We start from the raw sequence: 11,557 nt of genomic DNA, 5'->3' as shown, positions 1-11,557 counted from the left end.
AAAGGTCAAGTCAACCCCAGAAAATGTTGATTTGAATAAATAGAGAATCATAACGCTAATTTGTTTAATCAAAATCGGATGTAAAATAACAAAGTTATATAGGGCATTTTAAAGTTTCGCTTAATTTTCACAAAACAGTCATATAAACATCTCAGTGATATGCAAATGAGACAGTCGACGAGTTTCCTCACTCACTGTTTCTTTTGTTCTTCATTATTTGAATTACACAATATTTCATTTTTTACAAATTTGAAAATAAGGACCAACTTGACTGAACCATATAAAATTAAACAATGCTAGTTCCACAGTTCAGCGAGGAATTCATCGATGTTTCACTTGACAATGAGGACAAAATTATAATATTTCGTATTTCATATAACAAAATACAAAAGAAATAGTGAATGGATGACGTCATCAGTCTCCTCATTTGCATATCGACCTGGATATGCATATAACTATTTTTGTGAAATTAACCAAAACTTTAGAATGTCATAACTTTCTTATTTTACATCCGATTTTGATGAAATTTTCAGCTTTATGCTAGTTTGATTATTCTCTATTTATTCAAATCAACATTTTTTCTGGGTGGACTCGATCTTTAATTTTATCAGACTTATCCAGTGAAGACTACCACTTGTGAGATTGGAGTATTAATTGGAGTATTAATTGACCCCCACTGCAATCCTAAGATTTTAGTGTGTTCAGTAATTTCCAAATGTCGTTTTATCCATAAGTAATCTGTTAAATAATACATATTTTTCTCCAAGTTTTATAAACACATGTTTTATGGATTTCTTACGTCTATGTTTAATTTATAACCCCCCTCTTGATATCTCCCCTCCTCTATCCCTCCCCTCTCTCTATCCATCTCTCTCTCTTGCTCTCTCGATTCCACATCCCTTTGTGTTTCCCTTTTTCTCTTATTTATTTATTGGCAAACGGATTGCATTCTCTCTATATCGATATTTCCCTGGCTTACCTTTTATTCCTTCTCCTTCAAATTCTGTTCTTGGTTCCATTTTCTCTTCCCTCTTTTTCTACATCTTATACTTCTCCCACTTCCACTTTTGTTTTCTTTTATTACGCATTCCTTCGTAATCTTATTGTTGAAAGTTTGAAGCGAAATAAATTCCTTCCAATCCATCGATCAACTCAACACTAGACATTCACTCATTACACAAAAGTGCATCAAACCCAAGCACATGACACATGCACACACAAAAAATCCAGAAATTATATGTCTTTAATTTTACTCAGATCATGCAATTTATTTCAGACTTTCTTCATCAAACAAAATTCTCACATAAAGATACGATCGACAATGGCGTGACGATGGCTTTAAAAATATGGATTTTAAACGGATTCTAAACTGGTAAAGCACCGCGTGTTTTTTTTTTATTAAGCTTTAGGAAAGCAATGTTCAATCCGATTGTTTTCTGACTAAACGATTGACTGGTTTGGGTTGTTTTACGGTAGGTGTAAGTTTTAATCACATAACTTACATAACTTGATGATAACATGGAAATAAATAACCCTTTGGTGATACGTTTGTGCACCTTAATTGTTCAACATTTAAAAGGTGAATATAAAATCGTTTTGACGAACCATCATAACATTATTTTGGTTGAGAAACAGTTGAATACCAGAGCTTGGCAGCGCCATCTACGATCGTTAAATACTTGTCGTTTTCCCTCCGTTGATAATCATCTATGTTATTTACAATTCTATAGTGAGAAGGGAAACCACACTCCATACACATTTTCTGGGACTCAAATGTAAATCTTCTGATGTTTCTTATACTTTATGAACAGTCAGCAAACACATAAAAAATAATTTGTATGTACATTGCAATTACAGTGATACTAACATAACTATATCATAACCGGGTCATTGCCATTCAATATGGTTAGCATAGTTTGTCAGCTATTACGTAATGTATTTCATTACCACGTAATACTTAACAGAGACTTAAAGGAGAATATAAGTTAATTTGTTAAGTAGTAGAGTTTTAACCACATTGAGTGGTCATCGTTATCATTCTGTCAAAGAAACTGCTCGAAAATTGTATCGTCAGTTTAGTGTGATAGAAAGTATATTCAGATAAAAAAAAACGTAATCGCATTAATATCTTCGTTTATTCTAACATGCAAACACAAGTGAGTCTACACTTTTTTTTCAAAAGAGGAATATAACTTCCCTGATATTAGTTTTTATCTTCTATCAAATAAGTTTGAATTCTGATATGAGACATAAAAAAACAGGAGGCTTACTAAATGAGTGCGATATTATTTGCAAAGTGTCTCGAAGTTTGTAATATAGAAAACGGAATTTTTGCATTTTTTTTAAACATGCCAACGAGTTGTTTGTTTTCCTTGTAAATACTCTGTCAAAAACATCAAGAATTGCTTGATCACAATATTTAGACATTTATTTATTATTATTTAGACATACTGTCATACATCCGTGCTAATTGCAGCTTTTTTGCCTATAATCGTTTTAAAGCTCAATAAGTACGTTCCATAACAAGTTGACGTTTTAGAAATGAAACCGTAGTACTTTATTTATTTTATAGAGAAATAAATAGAACTGCTACAAGCGTGCATCATCGGCAGAGAACGGTGCATATAGTAGTACTTTCTTGGACGTTTGTTTTGCTTTTGTTTGTTAATACATAAAATAACTTCTGTTCGTTATCATGTGATCGCCTACGTCATCACACATTACGTCATCACATATTGAATTACACCATGCTTATCACACGCATTCGACTTTACATGGAATTAAAACGGGATATAATTTGTCTCGTTTGTGCGACTTTTTATAAGACGCTATCCATTTTTAATGATTGTTGGCTGAAGATTATATGCCAAATTCGGACAAGGAGGGGCCATTGAGTAGTACATAGTAATGTCCGTGACCATTTTGATTTGCTTGCTTGATACAAGACATCCAACTTAAGCATATGGGTAAATCTTAACCGTTTATTTTTATTCAATAGATTACTGTGATACAGGAACATGATTAGTAATGTAACTGAAAATTATTACAATGATCAACCACTCATATTAGCTTGGAATGGTTTACTCATGGTCGTTAAGACTAGTCATTTTTAATATCAAAATCAATTAGACCCGGACATTTTCAACCAAATAATTCAAGTATTCGCATAGCTTTAACAAAAAAAATATATTTTCAGACGCAAAGAATACTTTTACTATACAAAACCTTCATAAATACGTAATATTGCACTATCGCCAAAACAAAGAAATATCTATAAGAAAAGAGAAAATATGATAGTATAAAGCAAATTGAGATTATCTATTGGACATCATAAAATAAATAGAAGCAATCCAGAGCTATAAATAGCCAGTTCATGAAAATGGTTTTGATGAACACAGAGTCCATTCAAGCGCTCCGACCGTTGACAATAATTTATCGTCAAATTGAATTATTAGTAAGAGCGCCATCTGGTGTGCAGATTAGTGCCTAATATTTTTGGAATAGTTTAATGGACAGTCGATCTCTTGGCAAAAAAAAACCCTCAAGCGATTGGGAATGTGTCCATTTAGGGTACATTAATTTACCAGCTAAGAAAAAAAGCGAAGTCCTTCGAATCATAATATTTAGGCCTACACAATGAAACATGATAAAATCCAATAGTTCTAGGGAAAGTTCAGGCTTCTCTCTCATAAGACCCATCGGTTTACTCATTCACCATATTGAATACGAAGAGATACTCGTAAAATAAAGTAGTTGATCAAGCGATTGAATAATTGACGATTTCGTTATTAATTCTCCCAAATTATGAGCAATGTTGCCTAAGTCTGAGATATGGTGTCTTTTCTCTGTCATCAGTCCGACTTGAAAATGCATCAACAGGCTGACATCGGAAAAAAAAACTGAGCAACAGCATTTTCTTTGTTCAAATCAAAGAAAGAAACTGGCTTTGAAATTCAAGGAGATGAGTCTTTATTTTACGTTGAATTCATTCGAATTTGCGGTTCTCCAGTTGGCCGGTTTAAACGTGAGTCGAGCTTAATTCAAACCGAAAAACTGGCTAAAGCGTTCTCTCTGGAAAACGACTGGGACAAGAAAATTTTGGACAATTAGTCAATAGGTGATAATTTATCCCTGTTGTTTCATCAGACTCGCTGTTTCGGATGGCACGGATATGAGGTTGTAATCCGGATCGAGTATGCCCAGTGCTTGTAGTCGGTTCAGTTTTTCTTGGTAGTCGGCTACCTCGTCGGCATGTAACCGTAACCGGGTCACAAACCGACCAAACGCGCCAAAGGCAGATCTATCCGATGAGGCACCTGTTGAATAATAAAAGAAGACAAGAAGGATGGAAATATATTAATAAATGATGAGAGAGAAAACCAAAAAACGCAGACTTCTCACCCTTACGTTCGATGTCAATGGTCAATCTAATACATGTACAAGTTACATTGTTTTGTTTTGATGGTCATGGACCTGCTGCAAAAAATGGCAATGATAATTTTAGCCATTGCTATTTTTATCGATCTCTTTTAGTTGAAGATTATAACTATTTAGCTGCTTTAATAAGTATGTATACAAGTTATATTCGTGACATTAATATTATCAGTGTTTGAAAATTCACATGTCGCCAAGACACAAGTCTGTTGAAAATCACGTATTCAAAGGTACATCTTTTTAACACCAGAAAATACCGGAGCCGAATTACCCTATCCCAATTTCCCCGCCCTTTCACCAAACACACAGTAACCATGGTAATAGTTTATGGTACCCACCTCTTTTAACATATCCTTGATGATTTGTTTGGTCATTAGTATGTCGGGTATGAATTAGTGCCAGCGTACACAGAGTTTTTACAAAAACATTCTCCTCAATATCCCCATCCGCTGAAGCCTGTATGCATCTCTCCAGTATCGACTCGGGGCTGTCGAACTCGCCGTCACCAGCCGGCAAACTCGGGATTCCGCCGCCGGCGGCCGTCGCGATATCGTCGTCGATCTTGTTAGCACTCATTGATCTCAGCTGGTGAGGTGAGGTGGACTTCCAGATGGGCACGGCTTGGCAGCATGCAGTAGAGAAAATAAAAATGTACACGATGACCGTCAAGCATATGACCTGGAGCCATGATGACCGCGGTCTCGATGACGACGACGTCGATGACGTCTGCGATGATAGCGTAGATGATGACATGATTTGTGGATTGGTGGTGTACAGTGGGGTGTACGAAAATAGGTTATATCTGCAGAAGGGGATACAATAAAATGAAACATGTAGCGTAATTACTTTGATAAAATATGAAATGAACTAATAAGTGTGAAATATAAATGAAAAGAAAAAGTCGTTTTTAAACAATATATTTCAATATAAATCCATAAATCAAATATCCGCTTATTCCTTATCTCCAACGGAGAAATAGTTAAACAAGCTGGATACATCATGATACGAGCTAGTGAGAACATTTTTTTTTTTTAACTATAGCCTAATAACTTTACATAAAAGTACATCCAAAACAGCCGAATGAGCAAAAACAGTAGGCCTACTCCATCCGTACATAATTGATAAAAAAAATGAATTTACTCATTTCGTTTCGTTTATATATTTATGTATTTTGGTATTTTTATGCTACGTGTTCAATCAATTATCATTTATGAATTTGTTTAACAATGTTGATAACATTTATTATTTCATTTTATCGGGGGGTTTACTGTTGAGTGGTTTGTATGTATGTATATTCCTTTCTAACGACTGCTTTTTTTATTCCAGGAAACTCTATTGTGCGCTTAAATGTTATCTTTTATAATGAATACATTTCAAATCCTATTATGAAAATCCTATTTTCGCAGGTAATAACTGACTCTAGAATTCCGCGAAATAATATATAAATAGCACAAAACCTTTCTTTCGAATGATATAATGTTCTAATCGATTTCAAGATTTGATTTAAATATGATCCGCTGCTTGTCTTCTTCCTTGCCAGTAATCCACTTTATTCAAGCTCACGAATGAACATTTAGCAACACCCAACCATCCCCCGTCGATCTGATGGAGGAGTGATGCTCCCGCTTACATTCATTGCAGTGACATATCGCTGTTCACTGAATTAATATAAATATAATGTAATAAATATGATTCTGCGGTGACGTAACGCAGCCTTCGCCCTTACTAATGGATGGAGGTAAATTCAATCGCATTCCTGTCTCATTTAAGAGGTTATGAGATTACAACAACAGCGAGTGAGAGTGGTTAAAGATATTTTTAGACACATTAAAATGAAAGCAAATTAAATGTCTATCGCTGAGCAAACACTATACTTGCTTTTATCCAATATGTCTCGCCCACGTTCGCTATCAGGAAAAGGTGCGATTGATGAAATCTCCTTGTTAAAATATATCATTTTTTTAAATCATTACTCATGACTAATCATCTTGATTTTTTTCATTTGCTTTTTCCACATTTCCAATACATTTATTATCAGGGTTTATATTATAGTTACATTAATTTTTTCCAAAAATAATGATTTTGTTGATCGATTGAAGACTTTTAATTTTATGATTGGTGGAATTTGATTACTTTGGTGTTTCATCTTTAAAGAAATATGGAGTGTGCAATGAGAGAATATTGATTAAAATAAATCAATATGGCAAGCAGTGACACACTATACGGAAATCACAATTCATACATTTCTTATTTCAAATTTCCCGAACCAAGAACAATAATTATCCACATTTATAGAGAATATATTTTCTTATAACGAGTGAGAAATTTCAGCTTGTATCTATTGCAACGTGCCATTCTTACTTTGCTAAATCAGACATGCACAAAAACGGGAATTGATTTGGCATTAATACGGTTTCATCGACTCGTGCAATCTTACAAGATTATGTGTAAAGCGAAAACGGTAATTTAAAAGCATTGCTCCCTTGCGTATATTATATATACAGCAGCTGTTGTACTTTTCAAACTTATCCTAAATATAATAATTATTTAATGTTTGTAAAACATATACATTAGATAATTTTCCTCTCTATTAAAAAGCAAAAAAAATGCATATCTCTTATATGAAAATAATTTTGGGGACCAGGCAGTAATTTTACTGCGTTTGGAATAATATTTGTTCTCCCAAGTTCGCCTACAAAATAAATGCTTGCAGGTGGGCATGCGATTACAAAACGCTATTGCACTGTATTTCTAATCACCCTACCCTAACTCCACTACCGGCATTTCTATTACAGTTCCAAATCCTTATTTCTTATGTTGATTATTTATTTATTGATATGCATTTTCTTCAATGTGTTTGGTTTCGCGCCTTAGTTAGTATCCTGCGCCCACGTGTTTTACTCTGATTTCTAATTCATTTTTTGCGGAGTGAATGGGTAAAGCATCCAATAGCTTTCCATGGCGAGATTGCGCACACGACACCTTAGTTTTGGAAGGACATACTCAAGACCAATCAGCAAAACTCATTATATAGCCATCAATGCAGAGAGTCCGGCGTCTAACACTTTCTCTTCATTTCTTCCATTAACGAAAGAGAGAGAATTAGAAATAAGGCAGACACTGCAGGGGTTGACAAGGTGTTTTTTTTTTCTAGGCTAATTAGGGTCAGGGATAAGTACAAGAAATATGTCATGTATCATGTATGTGAGAGAGTCTAAATAGGCAATTGTAGATAAGATGGGGAAAGAGGGGGGAATAAGCTAGGGTGCGACATGAAAACGGCGCGCTAAAGATTGAGGATAAGTTAGGACGGAAGGGGTGGAATTATATATCGCAAAATATGAACGATCACTAGTTTAAAATTGCCAATCAAAATGCAAATCCCAACATGCCCACAGTGCACTTATAATTTCGGATGGTTATTATCGTTATTAATACTAGACAGTTTTCCATCTCTCTCTCTTTTATATATGAATGAATAAGTTGCGATATGACGAAATACACCTAATACCGATACATGTCACAGTGATACCTCAAAATTGCAATGGGTGATATCCTGATCAGTAAAGTATATGTGATGATGGCTAATTCAAAGGTGGGGGTGATTTCAAATTTTACGTTTACTACAGAATATTGAAGTGTGTTTGTAAACAAGCTGCTTTCCGTGTTTGTTTGTCTACTTTATATTTTCATGTGAAAGATGAATACTGCTCTATTCTATTATTACGCTATTCTGCTTCATTTTGCTGCGTTTCAATTTTAGAAATTATGATTTTTTTTTTTTTTTAATTGCATCACCTTAATATAAGAATGCAATTATATAGTTTAAGAAATGCATATGTGGAAATTGCAAATTTTCGGATTTTGATCGTTTTCAATCTACTGAAATATTGATTCATGTTATTATTTGCTTTCACGATATTATATTTTGTCATATTTTCATTTCATCTCTATTACTTTCACAAATTTGGTATACATATTTCAATCTATTCAGTTAATTGCTGATGGAATGATTTTTCTATTACCATGTGCAGTTAGTGTTCCCATCCATATGGTGTCATCGCATCCACCTAGTCAAGTTCTGTATCTTCATGAGCATTATTGGAGTAAGTATAATCGAAATTATAGTCCTCATGTTTGTAATAATTACTTTAAATATTATGATTATATTATGATCATTTTTACAATTATCATCATCATTATTTAAAGTAATATCGTCATCGTTATGGTTATTTTTGTCATTCATGATTCACTATTACTGCTATATCTATGGTCCTCATTAAATTGCCTTACCTCAAAAAATACAATTGAAACATGAACATAAAGACGATATTAGGAGTTTTAATGGATATCGCATCCCGCCATCGATACTCCAGTCACTAGAGGTGGAGGTGCCCTGGCCGAGTGGTCTAAGGCGCCTGGCTATACATAGAAAAACCGGGGTTCGATCCCCGGCCGCGGCACCTATGCCCGTGAGCAAGGCATTTAATCTACAATGCTCTTTTATCTTGCTTTCAAATAAATGGAAATGCTATGGTAACTTGGTGTGCTCTTGTTTAAAAAAAAAAACTAGAAAAAAATTATGTACTCTCTACCCGGGTGAATATAAGAAACTATTACACAGTCCGCTCACCATACATGATTAAACTGCATTTAACAGATAACTGAACGCCAGAGCCAGGAGCAGAAAACTCTGGTCTTCACCACACCAGCCAACCCAGGCAAGGACCGATCCTAACACCTTACCACAGAAATAACAGGTTGGTGTACGGACGCGCCTACTATTTGTTAGGTGATCATCTTTATTTTAGCCTTTACAATAAGGGATGGTGTAATAATGTAATAATCGTAAAAGCAATACAATACGTACATTTATAAAATACAGTGGTTCTGGAAGAAAGGATGACCGTTTCCCGGTAAATACCACTGGTCTTTCTTTCGCCACAGATCAGGCTCTCGTGTGTAGATATCCAAATGAAAAAATTATATCAATAAAGACTCGTCTTTATTCAGCGATGGCATGCAATCTAATGTTTCCAAAATACTATTCCATGAGATGATTTTCCTCCTGTCGAATCCTCGTGAAGAGATGTTGGAAGGTTGGCTTCGCTTTACCTTTTCTTTCAAAGTCAATTTCTGGTAACAAAATTCAGGGCCTGAAGACTAGATGATAGTACCTATCCACAGGGAAGAAATCACACAGATGCCGTCCAGCATTTTGTCCCAAATCGGCCTTTTTATGAATGAATCTGATGTCTACGATGACGACACCTCGATGCAACTTTGCGATCGAAGGGGCTCGGAGGAAAAGCAAAAAGAAAATTAAAATCAACTTTGCAAGAGAAGAGTTGATTAAAGCCGCAGTGTCAGTGAAGAAAAGCACATTGGTGATCGAGAGGGAGAGCAGTTTTGCGGGTGAAGTGATGCGATTGAAAGCATGAATTGAAATGCGACCAGTACGGATGGGAACAGTGGATTTTATTAACGGACGGATGACACCGACATCCAGCATTCCGAAAGCGGGAAGGAAGGAGTTAGAAAGTAAAAAAAGGGGGAATGGAAGGTAATATACACCGATTGGTAGATAGTGGGAAGGGCTTGGTGACGTATAACTCAATTGCCGCCCGGAATACCTTGTCCGGTGACGGGACGAGAGAGAGAGATGGAAAGAAGGGGAGAGAAGGACAGGGAGAGAGGGATGGGGAGAGAGAAGACAGAAAGACCGAGATACAAAAAAGACGAGGTCGGAGTGATTTAACGACAGTGAAAGACAAAGAGAGAAAAAAATGGCGGAAGAAGAAGAGATGGGTGGAGGTCTAGCATATTTAATAAATTCAGAACAAGTGTTTTCTGGGCATGCGCATTTCAAGCTCCACTTGTCCTTACTCGTCGCACTGGCTACGTCATGCGCAGATTTCCCTCCACGCACCCCTATCAGCCAATGAGAATATGTCCCCAATGCTTTCATTTACAACCAGTTTATCAGCAGCAGGAATGCACTGTTTTCCTGCGTTGCAAGAGTTTATCTTTAGAGTCGGAAGCTATCGGAATTTTCTCGATCTATTTGGCAGTAGTTCTGAAATCTTCTTCTGTTACCTTTTCTCTTTATCATGTTTATCGACACATTACATCCTTTTTCGCAATCATAACAGAAGGGGTTAAACCTACATGTCATTTAGTTGATAACTGCATGAAGTTAAACTATGATCGTTTGCAATGTATAGATAAAATAGTGAACCGACACAGTTTTATCGTGCATGTTTTTGTTCTCAACTAGTAATAAATACGATTTACTGAATTTCGATCACTCGACTTTGCGACGGATTCGTTCCCATTGAATTTCGATTAGTTTAAGAATATACTCTGAGAATGAATTCTTCAAGGATTCGTTCCACGAATAGAATCGTTGAATAATTGTATACAAGTCAGGCAAGGCCATCGGTGATCATTATCGTCGCTACAAACATTTTAAAGAGCGTAAAATGTACTTTTTACTCGTTGTTTTATCCACTATTCTTCGTCAGAACGTGCATTTTCAAAGAATTTGCCAATAATCATTATTCAATAGCTCATTTTTATATTACTCTGGGTTCACAAATCTATTTTTTTATAAAAAAATCGCGAAGTACTACAAAGCCATACATCACTGTATAACTGCCGTTCTCTAAATATCAATGCCAAAAAAAAAACTCAAATGGGTTGACATGAAACGAAAAAAGTCCTACTGTATTTGGCGGCGTTATCTTGTAGGAGATCACACAAACGTAAAGAAATTGAATGAAAGAAATTAAAATAATTGCCGATTCATCAAATAAAAAATAAGAAAAGATATGAAAAAAAAATAATGTGAAAGAGAATTCCAGGGGAAGAACATACATTGCTACACAGACAAGACATTTCAATAAGAAGCCATACAATAATAATTTCCGATACATCAAATAAAATAAGAAAATATATAGAAAAGGAAACATGTTAATTCGAGGGAAAGAACATACATTTGCTACACAGACAAGACATTTCAATAAGAAGCCATACAATAATAATTTCCGATACATCAAATAAAATAAGAAAATATATAGAAAAGGAAATATGTTAATTCGAGGGAAAGATAATAAATTTACCA

General features: G+C 35.1%; 1 protein-coding gene across 1 annotated transcript; it reads right to left on the bottom strand.

Annotated features, from left to right (window-relative positions):
- Positions 1-1,242: 1,242 nt before the first annotated feature.
- On the bottom strand, positions 1,243-10,206 carry LOC129268447 (uncharacterized). Its single transcript, XM_054905999.2, has 3 exons — positions 9,305-10,206; positions 4,773-5,236; positions 1,243-4,316 (listed from the first exon to the last, which is right to left on the bottom strand). Exons 2-3 carry the CDS (start codon positions 5,185-5,187, stop codon positions 4,126-4,128), a joined length of 606 nt encoding a protein of 201 aa, XP_054761974.2. The 5' UTR covers positions 5,188-5,236; positions 9,305-10,206; the 3' UTR covers positions 1,243-4,125.
- Between the last annotated feature and the right edge of the window lie 1,351 nt (positions 10,207-11,557).

The sequence above is a fragment of the Lytechinus pictus genome, chromosome 9 (genome assembly GCF_037042905.1).
Source record: "Lytechinus pictus isolate F3 Inbred chromosome 9, Lp3.0, whole genome shotgun sequence".
NCBI classification, from domain to species: Eukaryota; Metazoa; Echinodermata; class Echinoidea; order Temnopleuroida; family Toxopneustidae; genus Lytechinus; species Lytechinus pictus.
This window is presented reverse-complemented; position numbering and strand designations above follow the sequence as displayed.

Bases quoted from the DNA above. Each gene is read 5' to 3' on its own strand.
- LOC129268447 (XM_054905999.2), bottom strand. From the start codon at position 5,187: ATGTCATCATCTACGCTATCATCGCAGACGTCATCGACGTCGTCGTCA. The intron at 4,317-4,772 runs GTGGGTACCATA...ATTATTCAACAG, and splicing joins TCAAGGATATGTTAAAAGAG to GTGCCTCATCGGATAGATCT.